This window comes from Aquarana catesbeiana, linkage group LG03 (genome assembly GCF_042186555.1).
Source record: "Aquarana catesbeiana isolate 2022-GZ linkage group LG03, ASM4218655v1, whole genome shotgun sequence".
Taxonomy (NCBI): domain Eukaryota; kingdom Metazoa; phylum Chordata; class Amphibia; order Anura; family Ranidae; genus Aquarana; species Aquarana catesbeiana.
In genome coordinates this window covers 428356955-428379295 of record NC_133326.1, presented here as the reverse complement: position 1 = coordinate 428379295, position 22341 = coordinate 428356955, and the positions used below count along the sequence as shown (strand labels likewise).

At 43.2% G+C, this 22341-nt stretch overlaps 1 protein-coding gene across 1 annotated transcript in view; it reads right to left on the bottom strand.

Annotated features, from left to right (window-relative positions):
* Window positions 1-22341, bottom strand: part of LOC141132416 (electrogenic sodium bicarbonate cotransporter 1-like) — an 890811-nt gene that overhangs the window by 256184 nt on the left and 612286 nt on the right. The window contains exon 12 of the mRNA XM_073620775.1: window positions 14293-14342. Within this exon, the coding sequence (XP_073476876.1) occupies window positions 14293-14342 (50 nt within the window). The remainder of the gene's footprint in view (window positions 1-14292; window positions 14343-22341) is intronic.

Here is a 22341-nt window from a genome sequence, read left to right as displayed (position 1 = left end):
AACGTCAGCCCCGATCCTGAGCTAGACACTTCTGCAGGTCGTTCCACCCACTCATTTGCCTTCCTCAAACATTTCAGGAAAACCTTACAGTCTCATCACCTTGTTGATTGCTGGAAATTACTTCATCCCACCATCAAAGATTTCAGCTACTATTCGGCGACTCATGCCGTATACACCCGCATTGACATGGTGATGATGGATCAGTTTTCCCTAGAGACGCTAGTGGGGGCGTCGATAGGTTTGATTACCCTGTCGGATCACGCTCCAGTGTCCGTATCCATACATCCACTGTCCTCCGAGGCCAGGTCATGGACCTGATGTCTGAATGAGAACATTCTGGATAATACTATAGTGTCTAAAAGCGTGTCAGATACTTTCGCCCGATATTTTGCCAAAAATTCCACAGCAGATGTGGGGTGGTCCTCTATATGGGAGGATCGCAAGGCGGTGATTGGGGGGAATTAATTTCCCAAGGCACGAGACTAAAGAAAGCAAAGGAGGGAGACCTTCAATCCCGCTTGGAGAAAATCCACTTAGCTGAACTTAAACATAAGCGTAGTTTGACTCCAGAACTAGCATCAGAACTCCAGTCCCTTCGCTCAGAACTCGCCACTCTTTTGGACACTCGGATTCATGCCCGACTTCGCTACATCTCCCATAAATTTTACGAACATAGGAATAAATGCGGGCGGATGTTAGCTAGAGCACTAAAAAGACAACAGGCCTCTAACCATATACACAAACTTCAGTCTGGGAGTGGCCAGTCTGTGATCCACTCATCGAAGATAGCAGCAGCATTTAGAGAGTATTATGCTCAGCTATACCAGCTCCCTAACACGCTACCCAATCTGACAGCTGACCAAAAGCTAGCTCATTTCATGGAGTACGTCACAGAGGCCCGGACCCCCCAACTCACTGCCCAAACCATTAAAAATCTAGAGGACCCTATCACTCAGACAGAACTAGAAACTGTAGTCAAAGATCTGCCGAAAGGGAAAAGCCCAAGCCCTGATGGATACACAAATGCATATTATCGCGCTTTCCTCCCCCTTCTGTCTAGCCCCATATGCACATATTTTAACGTGTTAGCCTCGGGCACTGCTATACCTAAAGAGGGCCTACTGGCACATATTACGGTCCTGCCCAAAGATGGGAAGGATCACACGGTCCCTAGTTTTTATAGACCTATCTCGCTCCTGAATACGGACATAAAAATCCTGGCAAAGGTCTTAGCGAATCGCCTGCAACCTAATATGCCATCCATCATCCATCCAGATCAAACAGGGTCTATTACCGGCAGGGAAGTGAGAGATAATTCTAATCAAGCGATTCAGTGGATCCATTGGGCGCAGACGCAGGCTGACCATCCACCCTGTCTCCTGCTCTCCACTGATGCAAAGAAGGCATTTGACAGGGTGCATTGGATATATCTTCGAGCCGTGCTGACTAAGCTGGGGCTGGGATCTAAAATGTTATCATGGATATTATCATTATATAGCCACCCGAGGCCCGAGTCAAGGTGAATGGTGTTCTTTCTGACACCTTCTCTATTAGAAACGGGACCAGACGGTCCCCTCTCATCTTTGCCCTCACCCTGGAGCCATTGCTCAATAGGATACAAGCTAACCCTAACATTAAGGGCTTTGACGTTGGACCTCAGGAACATAAACTATCTGCATACTCAGATGATGTCCTGTTTTATGTGGCTGACCCGTTGATCTTTCTCCCCAACATCATGGCTGAATTACAGACCTTCAGCTCTATTGCTAACTTTAAAATAAACTATACTAAGTCAGAGATCTTGCCCCTGAGTGTTTCCCCGAGTTTGCGTACACGGTTGCAATCTTCCTTCTCCTTTCAGTTGTGTTGTAACCGTCTGAAGTACCTTGGAGTTTATCTCACTCCTCTTTGCTCTCAGTTATATAATAATAATTACACTCAACTATTATCAACTATAAAATCAGATTTACATGGCTGGGACAGGGAAACCTTTTCATGGATGGGCCGAGTCAGTGTGTTAAAGATGAATGTGCTATGTCGCATTCTGTTCTATCTACAAATGGTCCCTATCTCCCTTCCCAGGTCTTTCTTTTCGAGCCTCAACAGTGTGTTTGTAAAATATATCTGGCAGGGGTGAGGTTCACGGTTGGCTCTTCGCACCTTACAGAGACCAAAGCGGTTGGGAGGCCTGGGCGTCCCGGATCTCCGCATGTATTATGAGGCGATCGCCTTACAACGGATATTGGACTGGCACCATGGGGTGACCACTAAGGTCTGGGTATCATTCGAAAAATTTTTAGCAGGTCATAATTTATCACATGCCCCTTGGTTACCCCAGGCTCATAGAGGCCTATCCACTTATGTTTCTCCATTGACAGCCCATGCATTGAAGCTATGGGATACCCTGAATAACTCAGGGCAGCTGGCACCTCCATTCTCCCCATTGACTCCCTTGGGTGGCTCCCCTTGGTTTGCCCCAGGGGAACACCCGTCTTTCTTTCGCACCTGGATGGCAGATGGGGAGGTAAGGTGTGGCCGGTTCTTTCAGGACCAGGGATTACTCTCGTTGGAAGCTCTTAGATCCCAATGTGGTAGTTTCCCATTAGATGGCTGGAGATATGGGCAGCTTCAGCATTTTGCACATGGCTTACATCAAGCCATACGCTCCCCTACATCATCCACCCCTTTTGAGAAGCTATGCATGGCCGCTAATCCAATACCTCATTCTATATCTGTCCTCTACGAACTACTTTTAAGGCGGGTGCCTCTGGGGAAAACAAACTACATTCGAGAGTGGGAAAGAGACTTAAACCATGAGTTCTCTGACATGCAGCTAGATCACCTATACCGTCTTACTCATGCCAGTTCAGTAGACACAAAAATGCAAGAGAATGGGTTCAAGGTACTAACAAGATGGTATAGAGTACCCACTAAACTCGCTAGAATATATCCAACCTCCTCGGCCACTTGTTGGCGGGAGTGTGGACAAAGGGGTTCCTTCCTACATATATGGTGGGATTGCCCCAATTTAAGACCTTACTGGCAGGACATTAGATCTCAGATAAACCACGTTTTTGGTATTGACCTGCTGGATTCTCCCTTGGGCTTTCTCTTGCATGTCCCAGTCGTTCCTCTCAGCCTTTACCGAAAATCAGTGTTACCTCACCTTCTGAATGCAGCCAGAAGATTGATCCCCATTCATTGGAAAAGTAGTACGATTCCAAGCCGATCAGATTGGATCTGCTTGGTAAATGACATTATGGCTGCAGAGGAGTGGATGGCGAGGTGCAAAGATAGATACGATAAATGGTATGGTGTTTGGGCTGCCTGGAAACACTATGTTGAAAAGGCAAGTACTGACAAACAACCGAGGGACCCCACCCTGACGGGAGGAGAACAGCTATTATTATAGTTATCAGTTTTATTTTTATTTGAATTGACCCCTGGAGAGGTAACCTGCAGAAATATTCCCATAGATGTCATGAGTGCAGTGTTCTTTCCTTATTTTCCTTTCTTTATTATTTTTGTTTTCAAGATCCGATTCTTAAGATCCACATTTGCAGATTATGCATGCCAAATAGCTTTAACTCTCTACCGTGCTCATGATTACTGCCTATGTCTATTAGTAGGAATAGAGACAAATCCATAGTGGTATGACTCATATGTTTGCGTACTTTTTAAAATTGACACTTTTGTCTCCTAATCCCTCTATGTTGGATGGCCAATCGGGCCTGATCATTCTGTATGATATGAAGACACACGAGCAAATTGCTATGTTGTGCAGAATCTAACTATTCTCTGTCCTGTTTGGTTTTCATTTGCTTTTATTTTAATGTTATATCAAGAAAATGTATCTAAAAATAAAGATTACATAAAAAAAAACAAAAAAACAAAGAAAAAAACTACTGCACCCAGGATATTCAAGCTTAGAAACATATGAGAACCACTCTACTTTCTGCCCATATGTGACTGCAACCTCCTATGTAGTGACGTTACTAAGTTTTGACTCCTCCCAATGTGTTTCATTTGTAAAGGTCATCAGGTGCGGCAGAACCTGCCACTAAATGGAGGCTGCTGCACACAAGTATGACCAGGAAAGAGAGCTGTTCTCATATGCTGTATTTCTAAATGTGGGCAGCACCAGCATATGTGAGTGGATTTCTTCTTTGGTTTAATACTTTTAATAAATACAGCATGTTGCACAATATTTGCCTCCTCTCTTCCATGATAAATTCATTGATGACATTGTTATATGGGAGGGGTTTTTTTTGTCCATTGCTGCCTTTAAAGATTTCAAGTTTTTGGTTGGACCTTATTTTTAGTATGCCACATTTCACTCTATCCTTTTAAGTGGTCAATGTATTAAGGTGAGTGTGCCACCAGAAGGGGAACAATTGTGGAATCGAAGAGTAGAGTGGATTTCTATATTTACCAGGAACAGAATGGAATCCCTTATACACCAGTGGGGAGGATTGTTGGTTGCACTTTATATAATTGTTGTGGACAGATTCACATGTTTTTGACCATTTGCAGTGACTTTTGATGTTTTTGCACAGTTTTGGGTTGCACAATTATACTTTATTATCACTTGATTGAAGGAATTTTTTGTGTATGTATAGCATCAAATTTTATATAATAAAGGTAGTTAACCACTTCCCATTCGTAGGACATCCCTGTATGTCCTTGGGTTTGAGTGGTTATATCAGGGCCACGGCTGCAGCTGCAATCATGACCCTGGTATTAATTTTTTTATTTTTTATTTTTTTCAGCCGGTGATGCTGAATAAAGTTAAAGCAATCTGAGCAGCTAAAAAGTCGCTGGATCAATTTTACATGCGGCAGAATGTCCCACCGCCTTCCAAGCTTCCCAGTGCTTGTGCGCAAAGGCAAATGCATACGTCCATCGAGCACTGATATGTAAATGATGTTCACATCACACATGTGAGGTGGTGCCATGAATGTTATAGGGAGAGCAATAACTATAGCACCAGACCTCATGTGTAACTCTAAACTGGTAACCTGTAAAGGCTTTTAAAGCATTGACTATGGAGATTTTAAAGTACCATAGTTTGACTCCGTTCCATGGGCAAACAGAATTTTAAAGTGTGACATGTATAGTACAGTATCTATTTACTCAGTGTAACATCATCTTTTACCAAACAATTGGATATTATATTGTGTTTTTGTGCATTAAAATTAATTATAGTTTGTTTTTTTCAAAAAAATTGCGTTTGAAAAAACACACTGCGCAAATACTGTGCTTCCTTGCCAACCCCCAGAACATGGACAGGAGAGATGGCGGGGACTGAATTTATTGGAACTAATTTGTATTTTCCTCCTGCAGAAGCTAAGGTAGGCTTCTCCCCCTCTCCCTTGCACCAGCATTCAGCTGCCACAGGAAGAAAATACAGGGGACTAGTACCCATATATGCCATCCCCTGCCACCCCTCCTGTCCTTATTCCTCTGCTTTCTGCTGCCCGGGCCCCCCTTGTTCTCCCCCCAACCGCCACAGTGCTGCTGGCTTCCCCTCTGGGAAGCGAAGAAAAGGGCCAGTAAATATAATTTATTGGCCCCTTCCTTTTCTGAATGAACACAATAATTAATCGGTACTGATCACTCAGTGTATTCATTCATAACTGAAGCATAGTAAACTGTGTTTACTATGCTTCAGTTTGTGAATGAACAGGAAGCCGTTCAGCACAGAGCACTTTCCATTCATTCACTGTCCAGTGAGGCTGCAGAGAAAGGGATTGGGGAATCTCGGTCCTCAGTTCTTTTCTCTGTCTCAAAGACCCCTGAAATTTCACCAAGGCACCCCAATGAAGTTCCTTACAAAAAAAAAAAAAAAACTGTAAAAAAAAAAAAAAAAAAAAATTGTAAGTTATAAATAATAAAAATAAACTACTGACACCGTCCACTGCATGTGTTGCGTTTGTTACAATATGATTTTTTTTTATTAAGCAGACTTGATACATGGGACATACCATTACACAATAGTGGTTGGTCATAGAGATATTGTCAGTTTTTGGCTTGAGTAGATTTTTCAAACAAATGCTGCTTTATACAATGGGGGTAGATATCATTGTTGTATTCAATTGAGTGTTCAATTAACAGGCTATTGACTCTATAGCTACAGTAAACAAGTAAGACATTACTTGTTTGGGATTCTTTCAGCTTTCAAACTGAAAGAATGGCTGTTAAATTACTGTCTTGGTTTGAGTAGACAATGGTACGTAGATACCATTTTTGTATGTAGATACAGTTTTCAACAGTCCATTGTTTCTACAGCTACAGTAAACAGGCATGTTTTCTGTTGTTTGATAACTATGGCAAACAGCCTGACACATAAAAGGGGTGAGTAGGGAGACACACACACACACCATCATGCTTTGAAGATCAGAAGCCACCACTCATGATACAAGAACACTGCCTGATGCTCCAGGAGATTCGTTGCCAATGGAGATCACGAACATACAGTAACAAAAGATAAGTAACCTTTAAGTGTATTTGTACTATTATAGACCATAGGCTGTTTAGTTTGCTAGGCATTTTGCTTGTTATTGATATCTGTCAGTCTTGTATTGTATTCCTAATATTGTAATAGTTTTGTATGTACAGCATCTTTGTATAGTAAAAAGCACAATTTACACACTGCAGAAATCTCAGCTTCCTTGCTAGATAGACGCAAGCAAAACATTGGGGGCTCGTCCGGGATCTGTGCTATAGTTCAATTGAAGCACACCTGTTTTTTCTGTAGTGTGTTGTGTAGCTTGTGCTAGGTAAAATGCTGCGTAAGCTGTTTAGGAAAAGCAAGGCTGCAGAGGGTTCTGGTGGCCAGAAGGAAGTGTGCAGCTTACCTATCTGGGCCAGAGACAATGAGTGGGAGCCTCTTGCCAAAGAATTTGTGAAGTATGCTTCTCCCTTGAACCTGACTTGGGGTGATAAAGTCTCAGATCATTTTGTAGATTTTATCCTTAAGGGGTTGGATTTAAGTAAAAAAGAGAAGAGGACAGTGTCCACAGTGGGCTGGTATTTCCTTAATGCTATTTACACTGAATCACAGAGAAGGGAGAAGGCGGAGGCAGAAGTTAAGTTATTAAAAGACCAGCTAGCAGTTGCTTCAGAATGTGTGCGTTCAACTGTTAGTCGGGCTGATGATTTGCAAGAGCGGTGTGCAACCCTCATGACCAAATCAATTAATGCCTTAAGGAAAAGAAAGGGCCATAAACCTGTTAGTAAAGCCAGGGTAAGTGCCATTGTCACATACCAAAATTGGGATTGTGAGGATGTGCTTTCCTCAAATGATAGTGAGGATGAGGAGATAGAGTTTGATATTTCACATGATGATCTGCTAGTGCGAAAGAAAAAGTATGCCAGACCTCTTATTACTAAGCATAGGAAACGGCAACATGATAGAGAGGATATGGCAGATGGGGAGGTGCATTATCGCAACCCCAGAGATGTTGAATTTGAAGAAGTACGGGAGTTTACACAAACTGAACTCCATGAGCTGGCAAAACAATACAAACAAAGGTCTGAGGAACCCCTAGTGATTTCGCTCTTACGCTTATGGGATGAAGGGGCGGACAGTGTTGTTTTGTCAGGTAAGGAAGCAGTGACTATGGGAGTGTTAACCCATGATCCACAATTGCGTCAGGCAATGCGAAAAGCCCGAGAGTTTAGCGTGAAATTTTCACTGTTAGACCTCGTGAGAGATGGAATAGTCCGAGTATACGCTAGTCCTACTGACCTGGAAAATACCTACTCCTGGAGATCAATAGGAGAGGGTATTTCCAGGTTACGTGAGATGGATTGTATAACCGGATTAAATAAGTTTCCAGAATGGATGGGTCCAGATATGGAACCCTTTACGTCTGCTCTGCGCTCTAAGCTGATGAAGTCTGCACCATTTCATCTCAGGGCTCCATTATTGTCCTTGTTGGGAGGCCTGGGATTAAACAGCAAGATTCATGAAGCCACAACCCTTTTAAGCCAGTTGGGGGAGCTAGAGGAGACTAAAACAAAACCTGTCAGGGCAGTAGATAAGGTCAAGGCCAGACAGGAAGAATACAAGCAGAAAAGAACAGAAAAGAAAGGGAATGGAGTAGAGAAGACAGGAGGTGAAGAGAAAACCAGGCTTGTTATTTCTAGAAAAGCAATGTGGGTGGACCTATTAAAGGCAGGAGTAACTAAAGATGAGATAGATGGCATTTCTACTGCAGAAATGCTGAAGAGGTGGAAACATTTAGTAGGGAAAACTGTCAGGGTTAGAAACACTACTCCTAGTGAAGATAACATCAGCCTAGACTTAGAGGAAACAGAACAGCCCCTCTTGTTAGCCCCAAACCAATTCCCAAAACTGAACATGAACCCAAACCCCTTTATCCTAGGGAGGAATTAGAGAGAATCAGAAAAGGGGATTGGGAGGTTCCTTATCCTTTATGAAGGGAAGGTGAGTCTCCTGTAATAGCCGTGAGGGCAGTGACAGCAGGAGACCGACGCCCATATGCACCTGTCACTGTATGGTGGGGGAAGTCATCTTCTCCTACACATGTAATGGCTTTAGTTGACAGCGGGGCCGAAGTTACACTTTTGCAAGGAAATCCTTCCCATCGCAAAGGAGAATTGATTTATGTAGAAGGTTTGGGAGGGCAAACCACACCAGCAGTTTGGATACGGGTGAAATTGGCTATTGGCAAGGGATCAGGATTTATGACAAATGTTTTGGTATCAGAGTTACCCGAAAATATTCTTAGGATGGATGTACTTTAAGGTCAGTCAATTCAGACTGAAAGAGGTACATTCACATTCGGGTATCCTGATAAAGCGTATCTGGTTAGGGAGGTGAAGGCTGTGGTCAGAGGTCATGCGAAATGGACCCCTGTCTACATTCCTCCACCAGAGAAGCCAGTCTGTCTCAAGCAGTACAGACTTCCTGGAGGCCACAAAGAAATTAGGGAGACTATTCAAGAACTGTTGAGAGTAGGGATCCTTAGACCTGCTGTAAGTCCTTTCTCATCTCTGGTGTTCTCAGTAAAGCAACCTGATGGGACATATAGAATGACTGTGGATTACAGAGGTCTAAACAAAGTGGCACCTCCATTGAAGTCAGCTGTACCAGATATGATCTCAATTGTTGAGAAAATTGCTAAAAATGCAGGAGAATATCATGCTGTGATAGACCTGGCTTAATGCTTTCTTTTCGATTTTGATAGACCCAGAGTGTCAAGACCAGTTTGCTATAGTGTGGGACGGCCGCCAGTACACTTTCACTGTCCTTCCGCAAGGCTAACTTCATTCTCCAATAATTTGTCATGGACTCATTGCCCGTGATTTAAGTACCCTGAATTTGAATGTCGCTGTGTTCCACTACATTGATGACATCATGATCTCTACAACAAAAGAAGATGTAACTGAAGCACTGCACCTGCTGATAGAGCACTTGGAGAACAGAGGGTGGGCTATCAACAGAGACAAAGTCCAAGGATCTGCCACAGAAGTGAAATTCCTGGGAATGATGTGGACTGGGCCGCAGAGGAAAATTCCAGAGACAGTTGTGCAAACTATCCAGGCTCTGTCGCCCCCTACTACCAAAGAGGAGGCACAGAAGTTCATTGGAGTTGTGGGGTTCTGGAGATCGTTCATCCCACATCTTGGACTGATTCTGAGGCCTATATATAATGTCACCAGAAAAAAGACTGAGTTCTCATGGGGTTCAGAGCAGCGGACTGCATTCCTGGCTGCTAAAGAAGCTATTTTGCAGCATCAAGGATTAGGACCTGTGAGACAAGGAGTACCATTTCAGCTAGATGTAGTGGAGCAGAATGGTACCATATCTTGGAGTCTATGGCAGCCAAATGAAAAGAAAGGACTGAGAGCAATACCCATTGGATTTTGGTCCAAACAACTGACAGGGGCACAGAAGAGATACACGCCCCTAGAGAAGTATCTCTTTGGGGCCTACAACAGCACATCAAAATTTAGAGACCATTACAGGAAAGGACACAGTCACCATCCATACTGCATACTGCAGATAATGGACTGTCCACTAGGGCAGCTGTGGCCCAGAACCAGACACTGATGAAATGGAAGTGGTACCTTCAAGAAAGAGGGGGTATTATAGGGTATGTTATTCCTGCGCTACCAAGAAATGGTGGTATAGGTGATTTTAGATAGGGAAAAGCAGCCTGCACCGAATGGGGTCCAGCCTTAGCCCCTGGTGTAAATTTTAACTGAGAGATGGGGATGGTGCTGCGCTAATCCTGCAATAGACTACAATATATAGGTGTACTTGGGTAGGGGGCTACACTCTTGCCTTCACTGAGGCATAAGGTGGTGATCTAAACCACAATGAGGGGTATCGCACTATGTGGACCTGCAAGCAGTATGTGCATAAAAAAATAATAGATAAAACGTGGAGCCCACCTAAAAAGGCTATACATATATGTATCTCAGCTTGAGTGAAGAAATAAAACCATAGTGAAGTCTACAATATAAAATAAAATAAAATAAAATAAAAACAATTTTTTTCAATAAAATAGTGATTACCACTGAGACATTAAGTGTTAGTACAAAGTGCTGTGAATTAATATCCGGGAATTATTATAGTTCAATCAACCGTGATTCATATAAATGAATGAATAGCTAAAAACTAAATAACATGAAAGCAAAAAATGCCAAATAATACAATGTTACATTGAATGTCCAAAGTGATCTTCAAAACTGTGCAACATGCAGTATAGTGTCCAGCGCCAACAGGGGGTGCTCAAACTTGAAAAAGTAATAATCCAGTTCAATCAAGGTGACTTAGTGCAACAACAAAACAGCTTAAATGCTTCTTTAGTGATGACAGACAATTAAATAGTGCAGATGGCAGCTGGGTTTAGATAACATTTGTTCAGAAGAGTGGTGGATGTGAAGTGTATAACAGGATCTTCTCCATGCAACAATCCTCTAGTGGTAGATAATGGCCCCTTACCTCACTATACTGAGGTTACAGCATAGAACAGACAGCGCTGGTGGTGTCTCCTGTGCAGGGGGTCCTAGGTTATGGACTGTCACATATCAGACCTCAGATGCATGGGGAACATCATAGTAAATGGAAATACCATATAGTGTAGTATTTAGAGTATGTTTCCGGCTTTATTAAACATTGGCAACATACAGGGTACTCACACAGTAAAGCAACCAACGGTACAGTGTATCCAAAGGAGCGGCGAGCTCATACACTGCTGACAGTGGGCGGTGCCTGTCCCTATGCGTGGCGTCACGGGTCACGTGGCTTCATCAGGGGATGGCTGGGCTTGTTACTTTTACCAGCACCCTGCCAGAAGAAGAAATTCCTGTGCTGCAGTCATCCCCCATTCAAGAGGCTCTACCCTTTGAGTCTCTGTCAGAACACATGAAGGAGTCAGCGTGGTTCACTGATGGTTCAGCCATAGTCACCTCGTCTGGACGTAAATGGACATCAGCAGCCTACAACCCAAGTACAGACACAATCCTGCAGGAGACCGGAATTGGAGGGTCCAGTCAGTATGCAGAGTTGAAAGCGGTGGTGATGACTCTTGGATGATTCATGGAAAGGTGGTGTGGGGAGGCAAGGAAGTCTGGGACTAGATCTGTAAGGAAGCTCACTCCCGCACCATAAAAGTGGGGCATGTTGATGCACATGTGCCCCTAGTCCCAGATTTTGAGAACTATAACAGAGTTGCAGATGAAATCGCCAAAGTGAAGGCAGTTGTGCCAATTGATCCTGTCTTGATGAACTTGGCCAACTGGGCCCACAAGCAATCTGGACATTTGGGGCAGAAAGCAACATATGAATGGGCACAGCAGAGAGGATTGCCTATATTCATGGACATGATAAAGACTGTAATAGGGAACTGTACAGTGTGTGGAGAAGTGCGACAATGGCCATTGCAAAAGTACTCCACCGGATCGATTAAGAGGGGTGAGAGGCCTGCAGAGATCTGGCAGATTGACTTCATCGGTCCCCTGCCCCGGGGAAACAATGGACTGAGATATCGTTGCACTGCAGTGGACACCTATTCAGGACTTATGCTTGTTCATCCTTGCAAATGTGCAGATCAAGCCGCAACGCTTCAACTGCTCCAGAAACTTGTTGTTGCTTATGGTTGTCCCAAACAAGTCCAAAGTGATAACGGCTCACACTTCACTGGATCAACAGTACAGCAGTGGGCCAAAGATTCTGGAGTGTACTGGTTGTGCCACATCCCATACCATCCACAGGCAGCTGGTTTGATTGAAAGATACAACGGGCTATTGAAGGACCAGATACGCAAACTTACACCCACACATACACTAAGGGGGTGGGATCGGGTCCTCACACAGGCAGTCATGTTAAATTCTAGGCCAATAGCCAAAAGCACACCATATGAGAGGATGGTAGGGGCTGGGGCACAGATTCCACAGCTGGAGTGCAGAGTTCAGTATTTATGTAAGGTTCCTGAAAGAACAGGGCTTAACAGATACCATGTTACTGCTTCCCATGACATAGAAATCAAGAGTGATGTATCTGAAGCTGAAGCCTATCTAGGAATGAGAGGGAATCTGGCTGGAAGGTTTGAAGTTACATTTGCATTGACAGATGAGCTTCAAGACAGTGGCTGGGACTCTGACTGGTTAGTGGATACTTCTCAGCAAGAGTGGAAAGTGAGGCTACATAACAGCAAACCTTCCAAAATAAACAGCAGTGAACTTCTGGGAAATATCAGTATATTTCCTCTCCTCCCTATTGATGTTCTTTGGGAGGGTCAGAAGTGGGTACAGGCAGGGGGCAAAGTGTTAGTCAGATATCCAGGCAAGAAGCCACTTAGATGAGAGATTTTAGCTGAAGGGCCTGGATCTACTGTTTATGTATTATTAGAAGGAACAGATAATCCTCTTTGTTTTCCACTCCACGGGCTGTCTCCGATTTGATCCATAGGAAGACCAGAGAAAAGTGGTTACATGATGGAAAGAATGACGGAAGATCGCAAGAGCTGTGGAGAGCAAGGCCTTTGACGTATTACAAGCCTGCATTTGTTTCTAAAGAACTTTAGAATGGACTTTCTAATGAACTTTTTTAGTTAAAGACTGAAACACCTTCTCAGTGACAGAAATGGGAGGTGTTGCTTTCAAGGAAAATGAATGTTTAAAATGAGTTTTCATAGTAATGAAGTGATTTTCTGTATGGAGTCTGAAAGGAAAAAAAAAATAGGGCGGAATGTGTTGCGTTTGTTACAATATGATTTTTTTTATTAATCAGACTTGATACATGGGACATAACATTACACAATAGTGGTTGGTCATAGAGATATTGTCAGTTTTTGGCTTGAGTAGATTTCTCAAACAAATGCTGCTTTATACAATGGGGGTAGATATCATTGTTGTATTCAATTGAGTGTTCAATTAACAGGCTATTGACTCTATAGCTACAGTAAACAAGTAAGACATTAGTTGTTTAAGATTCTTTCAGCTTTCAAACTGAAAGAATGGCTGTTAAATTACTGTCTTGGTTTGAGTAGACAATGGTACGTAGATACCATTTTTGTACGTAGATACAGTTTTCAACAGTCAGTTTTCAACAGTCCATTGTTTCTACAGCTACAGTAAACAGGCATGTTTTCTGTTGTTTGATAACTATGGCAAACAGCCTGACACATAAAAGGGGTGAGTAGGGAGACACACACACACCATCATGCTTTGAAGATCAGAAGCCACCACTCATGATACAAGAACACTGCCTGATGCTCCAGGAGATTCGTTGCCAATGGAGATCAAGAACATACAGTAACAGAAGATAAGTAACCTTTAAGTGTATTTGTACTATTATAGACCATAGGCTCTTTAGTTTGCTAGGCATTTTGCTTGTTATTGATATGTGTCAGTCTTGCATTGTCTTCCTAATATTGTAATAGTTTTGTATGTACAGCATCTTTGTATAGTAAAAAGCACAATTTACACACTGCAGAAATCTCAGCTTCCTTGCTTATACCATAGAGTAACCTTGCTAGATAGACGCAAGCAAAACACTGCATTACTGACACTATCCACTCTGCAATCATTATCAGTCAGGTTTCAATGATTCCTGGCCATGAAAAAGAAATGGCTTAATGTTTCTCACAATGCAATTTTCTGCTACAGACTAAAACTATGTTCAATGACCCCCCCCAAATTTCTTCCGATTTGATGCGCAAAATTACAATGTGCTTTATTAAAAAAGTCTATATGTTGCTCATAATGCATGGAAAAACATTGGTGTAAGTTAGAAATGCATTAATAAAAACATACCTTAGAAAAAAAAGAGTCATAGGATCCTAAATTCCATGCAGACAAATTTCCTGTCACAAAACAAAAATACATTAATTTCAAAAAGTCTATTTCTTCTAATACTTATTAGCCTTCTAATACCTAGTCAAAATGTCATCGCTAATCAGAGAGCTACATAATAAAGGCATTTGATATGTATGCAATTTTCCTGCAGTAATATTTAACCTTTTCACTGCCACCAATGTAAATGTTACTTAGTCAGGTTAAAAAAAGATGCAAGTCCATCCACTTCAACCAATGAATTATGGTGGAACAGAAATGCTTGCAGCTGGCCAGCTCAGTAACCATTACAGTGAAAACATTCCTTTTTTCCATGTTGCTTTAGCGACCATTAACTTATAGCAAAATCACCCCTAGACTCTGCTGAAAAATTATTGGCTGACAAGCCACTGATCACAGCCATTCATAGCAAATATAACCCCCACCAATTGCAAATTTGGGAGCATTTTAAAAAAATTTTTTACTAAAAAGTGGAGTTATGCCTCGTACACATGAGCAGACTTTTCGACTGGACTGGTCTGACGGACAACTCGACCGTGTGTGGGCTTCATCGGATCTGCAGTGGACTTTTTCGGTCGAAAATCTGATGGACTTTAGATATGGAACATGTTTCAAATCTTTACATCGGAACTCCGCTGGACCCAGTTCCTATCGAAAAGTCTGCTCGTCTGTATGCTAGTTCGACAGACGAAAACCGACGCTACGGCAGCTATTGGCTACTGGCTATCAACTTCCTCATTTTAGTCTGGTCGTACGTCATCACGTAGGAATCTGTCAGACTTTGGTGTGATCATGTGTAGGCAAGTCCGTTTGGAAAGTCTGTCGGAAGTCCGCCAAAAGTCCGTTGGATAGACCGTCGGACCATCTGGTCAAAAAGTCCGCTCGTGTGTACGCGGCATTAGTTTTTAAAATAAACAAATATTTGTTATTTATGCACCCATTATGATTTTATTTTTTAAATTCAGTGGGAATATTATGTTGTATTTTGTGTGCGCTAATCATAGTTTTAGTATATTTTTGATATATATATATATATATATATATATATATATATATATATATATACACACACACACACTATCTCACAAAAGTGAGTGCACCCCTCACATTTTTGTAAATATTTTGTTATATTTATTGTTATATATTTTTGTTATATTTTTTCATGTGACAACCCTAAATAATTTACACTTTGTTACAATGTAAAGTACTGAGTGTACAGCTTGTATAACAGTGTAAATTTGCTGTCCCCTCAAAATAAGTCAACGCAGCCATTAATGTCTAAAACGCTGGCAACAAGTGAGCGTACACCCCTAAGTGAGTACACCCCTAAGTGAAAATGTCCAAATTGAGCCCAAAGTGTCAATTTTGTGTGGCCACCATTCTTTTCCAGCACTGCCTTGACCCTCTTGGGCATGGAGTTCATCAGAGCTTCACAGGTTGCCACTGGAGTCCTCTTCCACACCTCCATGACGACATCACGGAGCTGGTGGATGTTAGAGACCTTGCGCTCCTCCACCTTCCATTTGAGGATGCCCCACAGATGCTCAATAGGGTTTAGATCTGGGTACATGCTTGGCTAGTCCATCACCTTTACCCTCAGCTTTTTTAGCAAGGCAGTGGTTGTCTTGGAGGTGTGTTTGGGGTCGTTATGTTGGAATTCTGCCCTGCGGCCCAGCCTCTGAAGGAATGGGATCATGCTCTGCTTCAGTATGTCACAGTACATATTGGCATTCATGATCCCTTCAATGAACTGTAGCTCTGCAGTGCTGGTAGCACTCATGCAGCCCCAGACCATGACGCTCCCACCACCATGCTTAACTGTAGGCAAGACACATTTGTCTTTGTACTCCTCACCTGGTTGCCGCCACACATGCTTGACACCATCTGAACCAAATAAGTTAATCTTGGTCTTATCAGACCACAGGACATGGTTCCAGTAATCCATGTCCTTAGTCTGCTTGTTTTCAGCAAACTGTTTGCAGGCTTTCTTGAGCATCAAAAGAGAAGAGGCTTCCTTATGGGATGACAGCCATGCAGACCAATTTGATGCAGTGTGTGGCAAATGGTCTGAGCACTGACAAGCTGACCCCCACCCCCCACCCCTTCAACCCCTGCAGCAATGCTGGCAGTACTCATACATCTATTTCCCAAAAACAACCTCTGGATATGACGCTGAGCACGTGCACTCAACTTCTTTGGTTGAGTGGAACCTGTCCTGTTAAACCACTGTATGGTCTTGGCCACCGTGCTGCAGCTCAGTTTCAGGGTCTTGGCAATCTTCTTATAGCCTAGGCCATCTTTATGTAGAGCAACAATTTATTTATTTTTATTTATTTTTTTCAGATCCTCAGAGAGTTCTTTGCCATGAGGTGAATGTTAAACTTCCAGTGACCAGTATGAGAGAGTGATAACACCAAATTTAACACACTCGCTCCCCATTCACACCTGAGACCTTGTAACACTAACGAGTCACATGACACAGAGGAAGGAAAATGGCTATTTGGGCCCAATTTGGACATTTTACTCACTTTTGTTGCAAGCAGTTTAGACATTAATGGCTGTGTGAGTTATTTTGAGGGGACAGCACATTTACACAGTTATACAAGCTGTACACTCACTACTTTACATTGTAGCAAAGTGTAATTTCTTCAGTGTTGTCACATGAAAAGATACATTAAAATATTTACAAAAATGTGAGGGATTGTACTCACTTTTGTGAGTATGTATGTGTGATAGAATTCTATCTCTATCTATCTCTAGCCCCAAATTTTAAAAATGTGTGAAACACCAACAGCCAAAATCAATGCTGTACAGAACTGATTTTATATTTTGAGGGGTTTATTAAGGGGTTTATTAACCCTTTCGCTGCCAGGCCCTGTGCTCCATTTTGTACACTTAGGTGGCCAGACCATTTTTGCAATTTTTCCTTTGCTTTTTTTATTTTTCACTTATAGCTTTCAAAATTTGTAAAATACCCCCCAAACCATATATTTTCTGAAAGTACATGACCAGTGGAATAAAAAGAAGGTGCTACTGATTTCTAAGGTCCCACGATATTTGCACAAATGTTTATCAAAACAATTGTTTTGCTAAAAATATATTCAAATCATGGTTAGCAGATAAATACACAGCAAATTTTACACAATTCCTACTAAATATAAAAGCCTAACCTGTATTGAGTTAATATATAACAAATATTTATAACTTTTAAATTGCGTCTTTTGTGAAATGGTGAAAATTGAACAGACGCAAAAGTGTAAATATCCCAATTTCTCAAAAAATCTGAAGGTTTTCATTTTTCCCTTACAGCTTTCAGAATTTGTGGAAGACCCCCCCAAACCATATATTTTCTGAAAGCATATGACCTCTAGAATAAAAGTGCTACTGACTTTTTAGACCCCGCGGTATTTGCGCAAATGTTTATCAAACCAATATATTTGCAAAAAATACACTAAAACCATTATTAGCAGATAAATACACAGCAAATCTTACAAAATTCCTGCTAATCTCCTACTAAATATAAAAGCTTAACCTGTATGGAGTTAATAAAAAACAAAAAATTTAAATTTTTACATTGCGCCTTTTTGCAAAATGATGAAAATCGAATGTACGCAAAAATGTATATATCCACATTTCTCAAATCTGAAGGTTTTCATTTTTCCCTTACAGCTTTCAGAATTTGTGAAAGACCCACAAAACCATATATTTTCTGAAAGCATATGACCTCTAGAATTAGAAGCAGGTGCTTACAAAATTCCTGCTAAATATAAAAGCTTATCCTGTGTTGAGTTAATAAAAAACAAATAATTGTAAATTTTTAATTGCACCTTTTTTGCGAAATGGCAAAAATCAAACGTACGCAAAAATGTCTCTAAAATTTTGGATGTTTTCATTTATCACTTACAGCACATGACCTGTAGGATAAAAAGGTGCTACTGATTTGTTTTAGCCCCACAATACTTACGCAAATGTTTATCAGATCGCTATTTACTGAAAAACGCTAAAAAAAATCCTTATTTGCACAAACCACAACATAAATTCCTGCCAAGGCCTCACTCAATGGGGTGTGCTACATCGTACGCACATGGAGCGCTGTTTACCCGCATGCGCAGAGAACACCTGTGCATTCCTGTGCAGCCGCTGTGTCCCAATTGACATCAAAAGGATTGCCTGCATGGGATGCACGGAACACCCTTGCATCCGTGTGCAGCTAAACATGGCCTTGCTGTAGTATACCCTGTGTGAACAAGACCTTTGGTATTGTTTAGACCGGCTGTTGGGGGCGGCAAAAATGCGCGGTTAAGCTGCATTTCTGGCTGCCAAATGCCCCTCGCCCCTAAAGAGGAGCTTCAGTCTCCCCCCCAAAAAATTAAGTCAGCAGCTATACAAATACTGTAGCTGTTGACGTTTAAGGACACTTACCTGTCCATGAACCCAGTGATGTCAGCACCCGAGCTGATTCTTTAATCAGCTTTGGGTGCGGGTACCGGCATCTTGACTAAGGGAAACCGGGCAATGAAGCCTTTTGGCTTCACAGCCGGTTTCCTTCTGCGTATGAGCGAGTCATGCTGTGCTTTGTGAATGGTCCCGCATTCTTCTGTGTGTGTCTCAGAAGGCTGTAGGGGGAAAGAGGAGGGGCCAAATAGCTTTGTAGATTTCCGTGCCGATCTTACCCGTAAGTGGGAATCTGTCAAGACCAGGTAGACCGCTCCCCCTTCCCCCCCAAAAGATGCAAAACATGACAGTTAAGTGGGGGAGGGTGCAAACAGGCAGAGCTTCCCCTTTTGAGTGGAGCTCTGCTTTAAGCTGTAATAGGCAGTGGACAAGGTGCTGATGCCTTGATGCTTTGCGCTCAGGGCAAACTTGACCCAACTTGTAGTGATGTCTTCTGCCGAACACTACACAATACACATTCATGTCAAGGGGATGCGCCGCAAACTGTCCACAACCTTATGCGATGCACGCGGTTGCAGTGCATTTGTTGGTAAAATGGGGCTAAGGTTGGCAGTGAGGAGGCATCGCATTGCTTCCTCACCGCCTGTCAGTAGCCTCTGAAACTTGATCCAAATGGGAATTGGGCTTCATGAGATGAGGGAGATTAAGACAAATGTCTAAATCTACCCTTAGGCTACTTTCACAATGAGGTGCTTTACAGGCGTTTTTGCACTAAAAATAGTGCCTGAAAAAGGCCTGTAAACTGCCTCTTCTGCAGCCCCAGTGTGAAAACTCAAGTGCTTTCACACTGGGGCGGTGCGCTTGCAGGAGGGGAAAAGTCCTCTCCCAAACCGTCCCCTGCCATTGCTTCGGCAGCGGCGCTTTTCAGGCACTTTTAACCCTTTCCTCAGCTGCTAGCAGGGTTAAAAGCCCCCCCCCCCGCCCCAGTGTTACATTTTTTTTTTGTTTTTTTTACAACTTTTTATTTTGAATACTTTTTTTTTTGGGCGGGGGGGGGGGGGGGGCGCTTTGGAGAGAGATCAAGGGTCTAAACAGACTTCTGTCTCTTTTTTGAAACAGAGGAAGGGACTTTGGGACTTTCTCTGAAACCTGAGCTGCGCTGCATATGAATCAATAATGAGTCTGTATAGACTTCTATTGATTCATAAAATGAAACACTGTTTCATTCACAAAACTGACAATAGTAGACAGTCAGTAATGAAAGAATGCAGGAGCGATCTGTAATGATCACTGGGCTGCATTCTTTCAGGAAAGGAAGGGGGGTGGTAAAACACATGTATACCAGCCCTCCCAACCCGCAACACCCCCCTCCATGCCAACTGCAATCTGTCAGTGGCTGCAGCTGGCGGGAGGGAAGGAGGGGAGAGCCGGCTAGCAACATGGAGGGGGTGCCCGGACATCGGGAAGGTGGAGGGGGGGTCGGAGCAGCGTGGGGGGGCAGTTTTTAAAGAAAACTATCCCTCTGTGCCTGTCCTGCAGCACTGAAAGCTGGCGGGAGGGGGAGGTGGGAGAGATGATTAGCAGCTGCAGGACAGGCGGTACCTGGCAATTAGGGGGGTAATGGGGGGTATTTTTTTTGCAGTTCAATCCCTCTGTGGCTGCCCTGTTACACAAACAGTGGGCGGAGGAGCAAATCTGACAGCTGCTGGACAGCCACAGAGGGATCGGAGTTTGCGAGGGGGGGGGGTTTAGAGCAGGTAGGGTAAGACCAGGGCCGGTGATACCAGTAAGCAAACTAGGCAGCCACCTAGGGTGCACTGCTGCCTAGGGCGCCCAACCACTGGTGCCGCCTGTCATCTGATCCGATAAGATCCGCTCAAAACAGACGGACGGCAATTTGTTCACCATCCGTCCAGCGGATTGGATGGGATGAAAACTAACAGGTGGATCTGTTTTCATACAATCTCCCATAGAGGACAGCAGGGTTCTGACAGGTCTGTCTCTGCACAGTGAGCAGAGACAGACCTGTTATTTGCCAGCTCAGCGGGGATCAACAGAGCGATCTCCCGCTGAGCTAGCAGAGTCCGCCGAGCGGATCCGCCCCATATGCAAGGGGCCTTAAAAAAAAGAAAATTATACAGTTTAAATTGCCAGCAAATAACATTTCAATTCATAGTTTCTTTTTTTTTTTAAGGAAGAACATAGACCCCTCCATAAGTCTTCCAAATATTTTGTGTGCTGTTATTTATTTATTTTAATAGAAAATAACAAGAAATCTCATTTGCCATCAAACTATTTAGAACATTATTCATAAATATTAGTGCTTTAATAAATTGGATAAGGATTGAAGGGCACAGTACATATTATATCAGTGTGAAATTTCTGCTCTGTGTGCCAGGAGGCTCCTGCTCTGGATTCAATATTGCCAACGTGTCAAGTGCAGAGGGTGCATAGAACGCTGTAGGCCAAAAGTGTAAGGGCTCTTTCACACAGACGTGTCTGTGTACGGAGCCCGCTCTGCTCAGCGGGGGATCACTCCGTCGATCCCCGCTGAGCAGGCAGATGACAGGTCTGTATCTGCACACTGTGCAGGGACGGACCTGTCAGAGCGCCGCTCTCCGCTATGGGGGATCGGATGAGGACAGACCGTGGAGCCCGTCGTCACCCGATCCGATCTGCAGACGGATGGAAAAGTAGACTTTTCCTCCGTCACACTTTTTTGGATCGGAGCGGGTCGGATGTCAGCGGACATGTCACCGCTGACATCCGACGCTCCATAGAGGTCTATGGAGCGTCCGTTCAGGTCCGTCTAAAAAACTGACAGGCGTCCGTGTGAAAGAGGCCCTAGGTGTAAAATTTGCAGCAGTGAAGTGGAAATCCTTACTCTGTGAGCTGAATTTGGTTTATACAGTTATGCTCAAAAGTTGGCATACCCTGGGAGAAATTGTGAATATTTATCATGCCCCAGCCAATCCCTGGAACAAGGCATTCAGAAGGTGGCTGACGAGGTGATAAATGAGAGGGGGCTTAAGCAGCTTATTTCCTCATCAGGGAGAGTTCCAGTTCTCCTATCGGACTTTTGCCCCTGGGAGATAGCCAGAGAGGCAAGAAACTGCAACCTGGGACTCAGCAGTTGCTGGGCTGATGGCCTGGAAAAGATAGTCTGAGAATTACTTTTGCTGGAGAGCACTGCACTGAAGTCCTGGGTATGGAGAAGGATCTAGCTAATCTCCCTCACTTAGCATCTACCTGCGGATACTGGGTGGAAAAAAGCTCCTGGGACACTGTCAGTAAAGATAATGCTGGGGGCTGTTAGTTGTGCAGTGCCAGAAGCGAACTTAGAGCTAAAGGTTGCTATATGCACTGCTGCTGTAGGGTCCTAATAATACTGGCCATTCCCTGCTACCTCCAGAAAGCTGATTTGGAAGATTAGAGAGACAACTTTGTCCCCCTACTGTTGGTACTGGTCATTTTGTTGTATCCTGTGACCCTAAACCCCTCTCCTGTTAAACCTCTTCAGAAATAAATAGTAAAAGGACTGAGCCTGAATTAACAGTGTGCGTGGGGTGGAGCTTGTGTGACTGGCAGTGTCTGCACTATTCAAGAGACCTAGGT